The sequence below is a fragment of the Dendrobates tinctorius genome, unplaced genomic scaffold (genome assembly GCF_039654945.1).
Source record: "Dendrobates tinctorius isolate UK_male_01 unplaced genomic scaffold, ASM3965494v1 ptg000147l, whole genome shotgun sequence".
NCBI lineage: Eukaryota > Metazoa > Chordata > Amphibia > Anura > Dendrobatidae > Dendrobates > Dendrobates tinctorius.
In genome coordinates, this window is record NW_027361814.1 from 17,518,399 (window position 1) to 17,533,401 (window position 15,003).

The following is a 15,003-nucleotide window of genomic DNA, read 5'->3' on the forward strand; positions in this document are numbered from 1 at the left end:
AGTCACTGGGGGCTAGATCTGGCGAATAGGGGGGTGTTCCACCAGTTCAAAGCCCGCTTCTTGAATGGTAGCCATGGCAACTGCAGCTTTGTGAGCCGGTGCGTTACCTTGGTGAAACAGCACTCCAGCCCGCAGTTTGCCGCGCCTTTTCTCCTTGATAGCCTCCCGCAATCTTCTTATTTGTTCTGCGTAGTAGGAGCCCGTAATAGTGGCTCCCTTCTCCAAATAGTCCACCATAATAATTCCTTCAACGTCCCAAAAAACGGACGCCATAACCTTCCCTGCTGAGCTTGACACTTTGAATTTCTTCGGCGTCGGTTCGTCGGCTCGTTTCCATGTCATCGATTGTTGTTTAGTTTCGGGATCAAAGTGGTGGATCCAGGTCTCATCCATGGTCAAAAAACGTGACAAAAAATTCTCCTTGTCTGCTTGGAACTTTTCGAGATTTGCTATTGAAATGTCAACTCGTTTCTTCTTTTGCTCGTCGGTTAACATTTTTGGCACCCAACGCACGGAGACCTTTCTCATATGCAATTCTTTTGCAAGGATTCTTTGAATACTGCCATATGAGATCCCTGTGACCTCAGCTACATGCCTGATAGTCACTCTTCGATCTGCCAACACAACTTCTTCAACTTTTTTCACGTTTTCTTCATTGAGGGACATGGATGGGCGTCCTTCGCGATGTTCATCTTCCGTCGATGTTCTTCCCAGCTTAAATTCCTTGGCCCAGTGTGCAACTGTGGAATATGGAGGAGAAGAGTCCCCCAATGTTTCCACCAAGTCGCTGTGTATGTCTTTGGTAGACATTTTTTTCAAGCAGAGGTATTTGATGACAGCTCTGAGCTCGTTTTTTTCCATTTTGATGTTCACTCCTTGGCAGTTCATATTCAAATGAATGTAGCTCCCGGGAATCGTGGCCTATTTAAGTGATTTTTTTTTCCTGGACTAGTGGGTACCTAAGAGAGAAGAAAACATTTTATTTTAATTTCTGTGTGCAATAGAAATAACCGATTATCATTACTTTTGGATCGCCCCTCGTATATCTCCAAATCAAAAGTTACAGACATATATGCCCATTAGGAATACTTCCCACCTCATACCACGGGTCTCCACTGTCCCCAGATGTAGTGTCCAGAGGTGAGTAGACCTTTTTGCAGATACTAGAGGTCTTAGTACCTCCCCCTGTAAGCACTTATGCTCCCTCTTATTGCGGGAATATGATTTTATCCTCTGTTTCACCTTTTGCAATGCTGAAGGTGAAACTTGTGAAAGACAATGCAGCCTTCCTCAGAGTATAATGAAGCACTTCTCAAAGTATAATGCAGTCCCTTCATATAGCATAATGCAGTCCCACACAGAGTATAATACAACCCCCTCAGAATATAATGCAGCCCTCTCAGAATATAATGTAGCCCTCTCAGAGTATAATGTAGCCCCCACAAAAAGTATAATGTAGCCCCCAGAGTATAAAGCAGCCCCCTCACAGTATAATGCAGCCCCACACCACAGAGTATAATGCAGCCCCCACACAGTATAATTCAGCCCCCGACAAACACACACACAGTATAGTGCAGCCCACTCTCACACACAGTATAATGCATCCCCCAACACACACAGTATACTGCAGCCCCTTCAGAGTATAATGCAGCCCCCTAAGAGTATAATGCAGTATCCTCAGAGTATAATGCAGCCCCACACACACAGTATATTGCAGCCCCCAGAGTATAATGCAGCCACACGAACAGTATAATGCAGCCCTCCACACACAGTATAGTGCAGCACCCTCACACGCACAGTATAATGCAGCCACACACATTATAATACAGCCCCCCACACAGTATAATTCAGCCCCCCCACTCACAGTATAATGCAGCCCCCAGAGTATAAAGCAGCCCCCTCACTGTATAATGCAGCCTCACACCACAGAGTATAATGCAGCCCTCACACAGTATAATTCAGCCCCCCACAAACACACACACAGTATAGTGCAGCCACCTCTCACACACAGTATAATGCATCCCCCAACACACAGTATACTGCAGCCCCTTCAGAGTATAATGCAGCCCCCTAAGAGTATAATGCAGTATCCTCAGAGTATAATGCAGCCCCACACACACACAGTATATTGCAGCCCCCAGAGTATAATGCAGCCACACGCACAGTATAATGCAGCCCCACACACAGTATAGTGCAGCACCCTCACACGCACAGTATAATGCAGCCACACACATTATAATACAGCCCCCCACACACAGTATAATTCAGCACCCCCACAAACACACACATACAGTGTAGTGCAGCACCCCCACACACAGCATAGTGCAGACCCCCACACACAGTATAATGCAACTCCACACACACAGTATAATGCAGCCCCCTCACACAGTATAATGAAGCCCCCCACACACAGTATAATGCATCCCCCACACACAGTATAGTGCAGTCCCCACACACAGACAGTATATTACAGCCCCTCACACACAATGTAGTGCAGTCCCCACACACAGTATAATGCAGCCCCCCACAGTATAGTGCAGTCCCCCTACATTCAGTATCATGCAGCAGACACACACACACACTATAGTGCATACACTTACACACTCACACACTATAATGCATATATACCCACATACACATACACACACTAACACAATACTTACCTTTCCTCCTCGTACCCCTGCAGCTCTGGCTTCTGCCGAGCATCTCAGCAGTTCCACTGCAAGCACACGCTGCTGAGTCTCAGAGGCAGAGGGGGAGTGATGGGAGAGAGAGCGTCACATGAAGCTCTTTTCTCCATCACTGCTTTCAACTGTATCGACATCTATGATACGTTGATAAGTTGAATGTGCAATGTGGGGTGGGGGGGAGGGGTGAGACCGTGCCGGGCCCCTCCTACTAAGGGGCCCGTGGAGGATCCACGGCCCTAGGCGGCTGACTGGTCTGCCTGCCCCTAACGCTGGCCCTGAGTGCAGGAGTCTCACTTACTGGCTGTAGTACCATTATTCATTACGAGGGAAGTTCCTGAAGTGCCATGCTGGGTGGTGGTGAAGACAGATGACTAAGGAAGGAAGGATAGAGAAAATGTGTATGAAAATGTTCCATGTGTGAAGTTATGCACCCGCTATCTGTTGTATATGTGGCGCCCCTGAGGATTCAGTTGCCACAAAGGTACTGCACCTCCTCCTGAGGTGTGGTACCCACCATCCAGGTAAGTTGGAGGCTCCTAACCACGCTCCAACACTCGCATCCCACACAACACAGTAGTTCAGCAAAGCCACATTGCGGCTCCCTGCTTGGAGTGTAGCAGAGCACCTTTGGTGGTTCCCTGCTTGGAACACAAAACGTTCTGGGAGGCGGGTGGAGTTAGAATACATAAAAGAGTGGGAAGGTTTAGAATTTCAGTCAGTCAGTCAGTCAGTAGTGAGTCAGAGAGGAGTGAAGAGAGAAGATCCCTGGGAGAGGGATGGAGGAAGGAGGTGCTGCAGCAGATCTCAGTGACCTGGGTCTGCTGGCACGGGAAAGGAAAGAAAGAGAAAGACATTGAACAGAAACCTGATCTTCCATGAGAAGGAAAGACTAGTACGGAACGTAGGAGTAAAAGGGAACAGAGGACGTGGGTTAGAGGAAGAACCCTGCCTAGAAGTTCTAAGCGCAAGGCCGGGGCCCGGTCCCCAAGGTTGTATGGACACTAATGGTTCTGCAGCAGACACCAGTGGAGTAGTGGGCTGTAAATGCACTACTCCCATCTCAGACTTGGGGCACAACAGCAACTTGGATAGTGAGCCGGGACTCAGGAGCATGGAGTCCCCGAAGCAGGCTACAGCTGTCTGCCGTACAAGTACAGTTCTTGGAAACATCTGTCAGGAGGAACTCCAGTGTAACTCAGTACTAGGAGTACTTCACACCAAAGGTGCTATAAGAGGAGACGTTCAGAAAGGCACATGTTGGCGGAGTGTTGGAGGGGAGCATTCCATCTTACCTGGAGGTTGACTGAGTCCCTGACCTGGAGGACACAGCACGGAGGCAGGCAACTGTGTGTACTACAGACTGTGAGTAAAGCTTTGGAACTGCAAGCCCTGGTGTCCTCCATTCATTCCTGTGCCAACACACCTGGTACCGCTACATCTGGGTACCAGCTTCTACACCACCTGCGCCTCTCCTCTACCCCTACATCTACACTGCCCTGGGACTACAGCTCCACCTGTGGGGAGCTCCACCATCTTGGCTGCAACACACCACCAGTCCCAGAGGATCTGCATGCAGCGTCGGCCCAACATCTCACTTGCCGAGCACCACACGTGGCGTCACGAACTATTCATTTAACCACATTCCACCATTTCAATTTCCCCATTACTTGGGCGCCCAGGGCCACGGACAGGGTCACCGCTGCTGTGACACATCCCGCTGACACCGGCCCGGTACCGAGTACCCCACAGCCCTGGGAGGGCGACCCATATATAATTCCCACCAAGCTATTGTTCAGTAAATGACAGTTCCTTGTTAAGCAGTGGTCTCACTCACTGAACTTTTTAACATCTGGTCTTGGCCAGCAGAAGTCACTGGGACCATGCAACCTGCAAGGGTATAGCGGCCCCCCTGGACAAATTCCACACACTCAGCCAGGACCCACATTTTCATGTAGCGTGCCAGGGCGTGGAACACAAGTACCTAACTCCGTGTCACATTACATCTGCAACAAATGTGAAGCTTTATGTGGGTCGCCCTCCCAGGGCTGCGGGGTACTCGGTACCGGGCCGGTGTCAATATGTCGCGGCGGCGGTGATCTGGTCCGTGGCCCTGGGCGCCCAAATCAATGGTGGTTTAATGTAATGGATTAGGTGAATAGTTCATGACGCCACCTGTGGTGTTTGGCAAGTGAGATGTTAAGCCAACGCTACATGCAGATCCACTGGGACTGATGATATGGTGCAGCAAAGATGGTGCAGCTCCCCACAGGTGGAGCTGTAGTCCCAGGGCAGTGTAGATGTGAGATTAGAGGAGAGGCACGAGCGGTGTGGATGCTGATACCCAGATGTAGCGGTGCTGAAGGTGTTAGCGCACAAATGAATGGAGGACAACAGGGCTTGCAGTTTCAAAGCTTTACTCACAGTTCGTGGTACACACTGGTGCCTGCCTCCGTGCCGTGTCCTCCGGGGCAGAGACTCAATCAACCACCCGGGCAAGTCAGGACTCTCCTCTCCAACACTCTGCCAACATGTACCTTTCTGAACGACTCCTCTATAGCGCCTTGTGGTGTGAAGCACTCCAGTACTTAGTTACCCTGGAATGCCTCCTGACAGATGTTCCCAAGAACCTTACTTGCACGGCAGACAGCTGGAGCCTACTTCGGGGACTCCTCACTCCTGGCTCTATATCCGTGTTGCTGTTGTGCCTCAAGTCTTAGATGGGAGTAGTGCATTTACAGCCAACTACTCCACCGGTGTCTGCTGCAGAACCATAAGTGTCCATACAACCTCGGGGACCGGGCCCCAGCCTTGCGCTGAGAACCTATAGGCAGGGTTCCTCTTCCAACCCACGTCTCCTCTCTGTTCTCTCTACTCCTTCGTTCCGTACTTGTCTTTCTTTCTTATGGAAGCTTAGGTTGCAGTTCTACGTTTTTCTCCTTCTTTTCCTTTCCCGTGCCAGCTGGCTCAGATCACTGAGGCAGCTCCAGCACTCCTTCTTCTCTCCCTCTGACCAGTCCTCAGACTCTCCTGACAGACTATCCTTCTCCCACCTGACCTCCCGTCAGACTGACCTGTAATTCTAAACCTTCCCCATCTTTTATATGGATCTCAACTCCACCCACCTCCCAGCACATCCAGTGTTCCAAGCAGGGAACCACCAAAGGTGCTCTGCTACTCTCTAAGCACTGAGCCGCAATGTGGTTGTGCAGAACTACCCTGTTGTGTGGGGTGCAGGTGTTGGAGTGTGGAAAGGAGCTCCCAACTTACCAGGATGGTGGGGCACTACACCTTAGGAGAAGGTGCAGTACCTCTGTGGCGACTGAGCCTCAGGGGCACCACATATGCAACAGTATGAGGTTTGTGCGTCATATTGATGAACATGATGTACTGTAATTTCTCCATAGGTCCATTGGACACTCTAATCTAAAGGTGACGGTGCCTGACAGTATCACCACATGGAAAGTTGGCATGTTCTGTACATCCGAGGAGGAGGGGTTCGGTCTCATAGAGCCAATGTCATTTGTAACTTTCCAGCCTTTCTTCCTGGACACCACTTTACCATTCTCAGCAATCCGGGGCGAGGCATTCAATTTGAAAGCCACTGTTTTTAATTATCTGAAGCAAACCATAAGGGTAAGTGAACAATCCATGAAGAATAAGAACAAACCAGCTCATCATGAAATTGGGCTCTTAATAATACTTGGCATGGAAAACAACTTGAGCCCGATGTGGTCCGAGTTCCCGCGGCTGCATGATTTGCAGCTGTTAGACAGCCTGAACACATGTGGGGATTGCCTGTTTGTTACCCAATACTGACATGTATTGAGGCTGTCTAACAGCCGCAAAACATGCAGCCGCGCGGGGACTCGAACATAATATACGACTCTTCCAAATGCTCATTGGCTCATCACTAGTCCTTAGCCCTTTAATGTCTTCTAGGTCTACTCTACTACCATCTTCTTTTTTTTTAGATAAGTATCAGTTTGGAAAAATCTGATGAGTTCACAGCAAAAAAACTAATCACCGACAAAGAGGATTTCTGCGTAGAAGCGAATGACAGAGTGACCATGACTTGGGAGGTGACACTAACTTCTCTAGGTGACATTTTTTTTTTAAAAAATTTTGGCACCAGCTTACTTTCGTAATTCACTTACATCAGATCCTGTTCATGGCGGATCTCACAATGGGGTTATATTCCCTTATACATGGTATAGGTATTTTCATAAGTTCACGAGTGTATTGTCGGGCGCATGTGCTGTTTGTGTGCTCAACGAACCATACACGGATCGATGTCAGCCTATGGACTAGTCCCCATGGAAAAAATTGCAGCCTGCGCTAGCCTAACGCATGTAATTCTGTACCTTTCCGATATGCAGATGAGCATTCAGCGCTGCAAACTGAGCAAATTACAGACGTGATTGATCCGGAGAGTTCAGTGATCATCTGAACTTAGTCTTAGGGGGTGAGAAAAATGGAAAATCCAGAAGAAACACACACACATGGGAACAACTTACCCTACTCCAAACCCCAGAGGTGCAAGGTGGTAGTGTAATTTATACATAAAATTTTTAATTCTTTTTTTTTTTTAATTTGGACTTTTTTGAAATAATATAGTTCTTGTCTTTACTGTTGTGCACCTCTGGATCCTGGGGTTTCATGATACATGATATGTTTTCATGTTTCTGGAAATTTTCTCAAAGATCAAGTCCAATCAGACACTGCAAAATATTAATATGGGTTAATAACCCACTAGACCGACTTTTTCCCTTTATTTCAGGCGAAGTAAACTTTTCAGTAAGTGCGCAGACTCTGCCCGGACAAGGCCTGTGTGGCAATGAGATTGTGGATCTGGCACAAGGCAGAAAGGACACCATTATTAAATCTATTTTAGTGGAGGTGAGTGCATAGAAGATCACAGACACAAACATAAAGAAATTGACTGAACATTGTGCAAACAGATTAGAATTTTTAATTGCCACACACCAAAATAATAGAACATATATAACGAAAAAGAAAGAGGCGTGTAAAAAAAAAAAAAATAGCAATTAGGCACCTAAAAATCTTTATCATGTATAAAAAAATCTATAAGAAATTATATATATTGTGAAAATCTAGGGCTGCTATATCTGAAATTATAATTTCATCTATATTTTGTGCACATGATAAATATTTTTAGGTGCTTAAAAGGAACCTGTCATGTGATGACTTGTATCTGATCTGCAGGCGGGATGTTATAGAGTGGGAGGGACTAATCAGATTAACTTACTTTTTTGGTGGGAAAAAAATCAGTAAAGCTTGTATTAAGTTAATTGATATCTCTGGTGTATGTATAGAAGTCCAGTGGGCGGTCCTATTCAGTGACTGACAGTCTTTCCTGTATGTGCATGCAGAGAGAGCTGTCAATCACTGAGTAGGACCACCCACTGGACTCCTATACATTTAAACTCCCGGGATTTCAATGAACAAAATAGATGCTGAAACTTTTCTCACAAAACTATATATCAATCTGCTCATCTTCTCCGTCTCTATATCACGGATGGCATGTACAATATGACAAGATACCTGGAAAAATTGAAACCAGCTCACCTGGTCGGCTCTAGGTGTACAGGAGCAAGGAAACCACGTGACCACATGTGTTAATCCAGGCAAAAAGAAAAGAAATTCCAGCTCCTAAAATTCCGAGGTTTATTCAGTGCTTTTTAAAACATGCCAAATTCCAAAAGGTGATCAAGGCAACACGTTTCAAACACTCACATACAGTAAAAGAAATGGTATACAGACAGAAGACGAAAGGACACACTGATGAATGGGGCCCTATGGGAGCATTAAGTATAAGTCAAATAACGCTCCCAATGTATACTGTACACCAAATGCTCAGACGCGGTGTACATTTAGGCTCTGAATCATCCTTTGCGTTTTTTTTTTCTAAAAGTCACTTTCCTTTTTGGTGATGTATAATTAGTTGCTATTTTCTACACCAAATTCATCAAAATGGTGCACACAATTCATGAATTTCATGCAAAGTCACAAATGTTTTATTCCTGCCTTAAACTGTTTTGTGACTTTTGCCTCCAAAAGTCATAAAAGTTGAATAAAAAAAATGCTGGCGTAAATAAACTGGGGTCGGGTAGGGTGGAAAACCTGGAGTGAAATTGAGACAAATTTAGAGACTTTAGAAGCAAGTGATGACTCGGCCCAAAACATCTGGAATTGCTAAACAAAGTTGCAAAAAAAAACCCAGATGAGCGCACATAAAAGTGTCTTCGTAAAAGACAGAAATAGAATAATCAATTGGGTGCAAACGAAAAAGTCACAAAACTAGACAAATACATCAAATCTGACTGATTATGGGAAAAGCTCAATAGTAATGCATAATAGCAAATGAACAGTCACCACATTTACCACACATCTCCTCCAAATAATACAAAACATAATTATACTACGCTGACAGACAAAGCAAACCATCTTGCCACAGCTCGCATTGATGTGCCATCCTGGATGAGCTTGTATTCACTAAAAGGTTGAAACAAGAGCGCAATAGGGTCTAATCTGGGTAAAATGTACAAATACTGAAAGTATTATACTCACCTTCTCAAAGAGAAAGTAAAGCCTGTATAGTATGTCAGCCTGCTGCACGTCCAACGGTCCACAGCGGAACCGCACCACGGATAATAAGGAATAAATTCTTGGACTTTAAGTGCGCTGCCAGACAAATTCCATAACCACAAAAGGTTAAAAAAGTTAACCCTTTAATCCCTACGCGTTTCGAAGCATAACGCTTCTTCTTCAGGGGTTGACACCTGAAGAAGAAGCGTTATGCTTCGAAACGCGTAGGGATTAAAGGGTTAACTTTTTTAACCTTGTGTGGTTATGGAATTTGTCTGGCAGCGCACTTAAAGTCCAAGAATTTATTCTTTATTATCCTGGATGAGCTGCACTACCTGAGCCACTTGTGTGGGTTGTAGAGTCCGTCTCATGCTACCACGAGTGTGAAAGCACAACCAACATTCAAAAGTGACCAAAACATCAGCCAGAAAGCATTGATACTGAGATGTGGTCTGTGGTCCCCACCTGCAGAACCACTCCTTTATTGAGTGTGTCTTGATAATTGCCAATAATCTCCATCTGTTGTCTATTCCATTTGCACAACAGCATGTGAAATTGATTGTCAATCAGTGTTGCTTCCTAAGTGGACAGTTTGATTTCACAGAAATTTGATTTACTTGGAGTTATATTCTGTTGTTTAAGTGTTCCCTTTATTTTTTTGAGCAGTGTATATATAAATATATATATAATATATAAAGCTCCAGTATGTGTATGTATGTCCGGGATTGGCATCCGCACCGTCGCAGCTACAGCCACAAAATTTGGCGCAGTCACACGTCTGGACCCCGAGAGTGTCCTAGGCTATGTTGTGAGGCAAAATTTTAACCCCGCGTATTCCAATTCACCAAACAATTTTGCCCCTATCTACATAATGGGGAAAAAGTGTGTGCGTATCAAGCCCCGCCCTCATTATGATGTCATAATGGTTGCCATGGCGACGCTGATGTCATCATAGGTTGCAAGCCCCGCCCTCATTATGATGTCATAATGGTTGCCATGGCGACGCTGATGTCATCATAGGTTGCAAGCCACGCCGCTCATTATGATGTCATAATGGTTGACTATGGGATGGAGGATGTGTGATGGGTATATGGGCACTGGACTATGGGATGGAGGATATGTATGACGGGTATATGGGCACGGGACTATGGGACGGAGGATGCGTGATGGATATATGGGCACTGGACTATGGGATGGAGGATATTTATGACTGGTATATGGGCACGGGACTATGGGATGGCGGATATGTATGATGGGTATATGGGCACGGGACTATGGGATGGAGGATATGTATGATGGGTATATGGGCACGGGCCTATGGGATCGTGGATATGTATGATGGGTATATGAGCATGGGACTATGGGATGGAGGATGTGTGATGGGTATATGGGCACACGACTATGGGATGGAGGATATATATGATGGGTATATGGGCACTGGACTATGGGATGGAGGATGTGTGATGGGTATATGGGCACACGACTATGGGATGGAGGATATATATGATGGGTATATGGGCACTGGACTATGGGATGGAGGATGTGTGATGGGTATATGGGCACACGACTATGGGATGGAGGATATATATGATGGGTATATGGGCACTGGACTGTGGGATGGAGGATGTGTGATGGGTATATGGGCACTCGACTATGGGATGGAGGATATGTATGATGGGTATATGGGCACTCGACTATGGGATGGAGGATATGTATGATGGGTATATGGGCACTCGACTATGGGATGGAGGATATGTATGATGGGTATATGGGCACTCGACTATGGGATCGTGGATATGTATGATGGGTATATGGGCACGGGACTATGGGATGGAGGATAATTATAATTTGCTTTAACTAACCACAGTTAGTTACTATGCCCGGGCAGCGCCGGGCTCTTCAGCTAGTATATATATATATATATATATATATATATATATATATATATATATAGTCACCATTGTTGAATATACTTTATATATATAATATGCAAATCTGCTAACACATATAAAATAGACTTCAAATTAGATCTAAAACCAGAATATTTCACAAATGAAAAGAGGCAAATAAACTCCAAAAACTAAACAAAAAAAGCGTAAAATAAAAAAAAAATTGGTTCTTAAATGTAAAAACAGTCAATTTACATGATTAATTTAATGAAGCGAAGAATTGTAAAATTTATTCTGTGTATGTGTATATAAAATATATTCACTTTTATTTTTCTATTTTTGTAATTATAGCCAGAGGGCATAGAAAAAGAAGTAACCCAGAATGTCATGATTTGTGGAAAAGGTAAATAATTTGCAGGTATAAACTTGTTGCGTTGGAGATTTTCAGATAATTATTGGAAAATCAACATTGATTTAAGGGTGTTGTTCCATCTTGGGATAGATGATTACTTGCTAATCACCGGGTCTTCGACCGCGATTCTGAAAATTAAACTTCGAAATGCCTCATTAGAATTGAGTGATGGCCACTTATATGCCTCAAGCACTGGAGACCCTTGGGTAGATGAAATCTTGGCAATCCCCCCCCGCCAGCAAATTATTCCCGAATAAATTAAATTTACCAACAACAATTTTTGACGTACAAATTCATTTTATTAAACAGAACGAAAAATAAGTTAATCAAACCCAGAAAAGGACATTAACTAACGTTGACCTCGGGATTCCAAAACTTCTGCTCATGAATATTCTATTATGGTCTAGAATCGGTGAGAACTTGCTGCCACTTTCCGCTCCTCCACTCCCCGTTTTGGCCAATCACAGAGTTGCCACATCTGATCGCATAGACTCCCTTCCTCTATCGCTCGTGATTTCTCGAATATACCCGCCAACAGCTGAAACATCACTTCACTGTCGATACTGTAATGTTCACATTGGAGCCCTGTTGCGCCAGTTGTCCTCCAATGTCAGCCAGCCGGGCCGTCAATGAGATTCTGAATTTCTTTCAATATCAAATTAATACTTTTTTTTTATTCATTGCGCAAAAGATGTGGTTCCTACTGTGCCTAATTGGTAACCCGTCACAGGATGTACCACTGCTCTTCTCTGCTGGATCAGTGGCTTCCATGTCCAGTCAACGCTCCATCCTGAGGAGGCATTTCAGATCTGCGTTTTCTAGTTCTATAAAACTCTTTACTACTAAAACAGCTTCACCTTTTGCACTGTGATCTCTAATGTAATAAAAAGTTCTATAAAATAACGTTTACTAAATCTTTTACTTAGGCGCTGAGACTTCTGAGCAGATCTCACTACAACTTCCGGGAGAAGTGGTGGAAGGTTCTCCTCGTGCTTTCTTCTCTACTATTGGTATGTTTCATTGTTATCCCCAGTAGTATAAATGACGAACAGAGCCCCCTATGTAAAGGTATGACATATGGAAACACTTTTCAAAACTTAAGGCACAATATACATTACACATCAATTTGGGTGGGTCCAGACAACTATGTTATGTACATGGGATTAAGCAGGATCGGGCATGTTGAATATCAATATGTTCAGTCCTTATTTTTTTCGCAGGTGTGTCGTAAAATTCTTACTCCCATGTTCTCATTGAAAACAAACAACACTGCTGAACATGTGTATAGGTTGGTCGGGAGGCACAGCAGTTGGCTGAATAAACTTGTTCAGTCAGCAGTTATTGTAGGTGTAGGGTCACCTTTAGGCTGGGGTTATACAGCACCAACATTTGCTTGGTGTCACTGTTAGATTGTGAATTGGTTCGCACTGCAAAAAAATTCCAACCACGCCGGATATTTTGCGACTTGCTTGTCGCAGTATCCTCGGGATTGCAATGCGACCCCATCCATTTGCCTTGCACTGTGGTGTAGCAGTGACACCTAGAATTTTTTGGTTGCGAGATTTAAGCCCAGCTTTAATCCTTCTGCTTAAACTAAAAATATCACAAGAGTCCATATAAAATCTTCTCAATTATGGTACTTTTACCGCCAAGTATAGTAAGGGAAGAGATTCGCTCCTTGTACGAAGTACAGTGCAGAAGGAGCTGTTTAACAGGACCATGTGCCAGGCAGTATTCTGTAATGTCTCTTCTTCAACCAGACTCTTCAGAGGAAGAAAAGGAGGATGCACAAAATTACTGATAGGTAAGGTCAGTGTAGAACTGAGTCATGGTAGAGTTGAATGATGGTGAGGATTTCTGGTCATCATATTCCAAAAGACACAACTGATCTCTGATTCTTACATGTGAAATGATTGTCTTTTAATGACCCATTTGAACCCAGTTGATGCAACCCAATGGAAATGATAAATGTGTCTTTTCTTTTAGGGGATATCATGGGAAATTCAATGCAGAATTTGGGGAACCTTCTCAAGCTGCCATTTGGATGTGGAGAACAAAACATGGTCCTGTTCACTCCTAATATCTATATTCTGGAGTATCTCAATAAAACGAATCAGCTTACACCAGAGATAAGAACAAAAGCGCTGAGCTACCTGAGCACAGGTAAGAGATACGCGGAGCATTCGCATCCTGGATACAAACCGTCAAACCGGCTGCTGGGCTACAAACTATCAAACCTGCCACCCATATCTACCACACTTATACATCTATCTATCTATCTATCATCTACCTATTATCTATCTATATATTATCTATCATCTATATATCTATCTATCTAACTTATCTCTTTTATGATATGAGATAAATAGAGGTGATAAATAGAAATGAATAATGAGATGAGAGATGAAGAGAGAGATGAATTGTAGACAGACACAGATAGATAGATAGATAGATAGATAGATAGATAGATGGATGAATGGATACATAGATAGATGGATAGATAGAGAGATAGATGAATGGATACATAGATAGATGGATACATAGATGGATGGATACATAGATGGATGGATGGATGGATGGATACATAGATGGATGGATACATAGATGGATGGATACATAGATAGATGGATGGATACATAGATAGATGGATGGATACATAGATTGATACATAGATAGATAATAGAGATAGATATCTAGATAGATAGATAATGTCCGGTAACAAGGTCCCCTAAGTTTTGCACAGGGGGTAGTCTAGCTATACCCATCTATAGCCAGTGGGGTTGTCCTTCACTTCTACGATCTTAAATGGCAAATTTGTGTGATATCCATTAATAAATTTATGTTAGCGCTATATAAAAATAAAGATTAATATTATTATTATTATTATTAAGGGGTATGAGCTTAAAGGGGTTGTCCGGGCTTTTCACATAATCTCAGTACATATCTGGGCTGCAGAATTATGACAATAAGTAATTTATTTTCTGTCAATAGTTTGCACGGTTTTCTAGATATTCTGAACAGAACGTCCAAGGCAGGGTGTGTTATGGCATTGAAATGAGAACTAGTCGTAACCTCCTACTCTACTCCAAACATGCCCTCTATAGCAACAACCCCACCCTCCATAGCTACAGGCCCTCCCCGTCCACATGAAGAATCGTCCTGTATTCTGGGGCAGGCTGCTCCCATCAGTATTTGTGTCATTAGAGACACAGTGCTCACACATACACTGCACCAAATCTGCTGCTGTGTGAAGACATTAGTGACACAGCTGTCTCATTCACACAGCAGAGGCTTTGTCACACAACAGATTACATCAGTGACTGCCATCCCCTGTGCAGATTAGAAGCTGCAGACCCCCATCACTGGCCATCACACAGTCTGTTCTCACTGCTGCCAGCAGCCTGGG

General features: G+C 44.2%; 1 protein-coding gene across 1 annotated transcript in view; it reads left to right on the top strand.

Moving 5' to 3' along the window:
* Positions 1-15,003, top strand: part of A2M (alpha-2-macroglobulin) — an 84,731-nt gene that overhangs the window by 46,733 nt on the left and 22,995 nt on the right. Inside the window, exons 19-24 of the mRNA XM_073546482.1 lie at positions 6,095-6,323; positions 6,662-6,788; positions 7,468-7,586; positions 11,537-11,588; positions 12,524-12,607; positions 13,584-13,760. Of these exons, the coding sequence (XP_073402583.1) occupies positions 6,095-6,323; positions 6,662-6,788; positions 7,468-7,586; positions 11,537-11,588; positions 12,524-12,607; positions 13,584-13,760 (788 nt within the window). The remainder of the gene's footprint in view (positions 1-6,094; positions 6,324-6,661; positions 6,789-7,467; positions 7,587-11,536; positions 11,589-12,523; positions 12,608-13,583; positions 13,761-15,003) is intronic.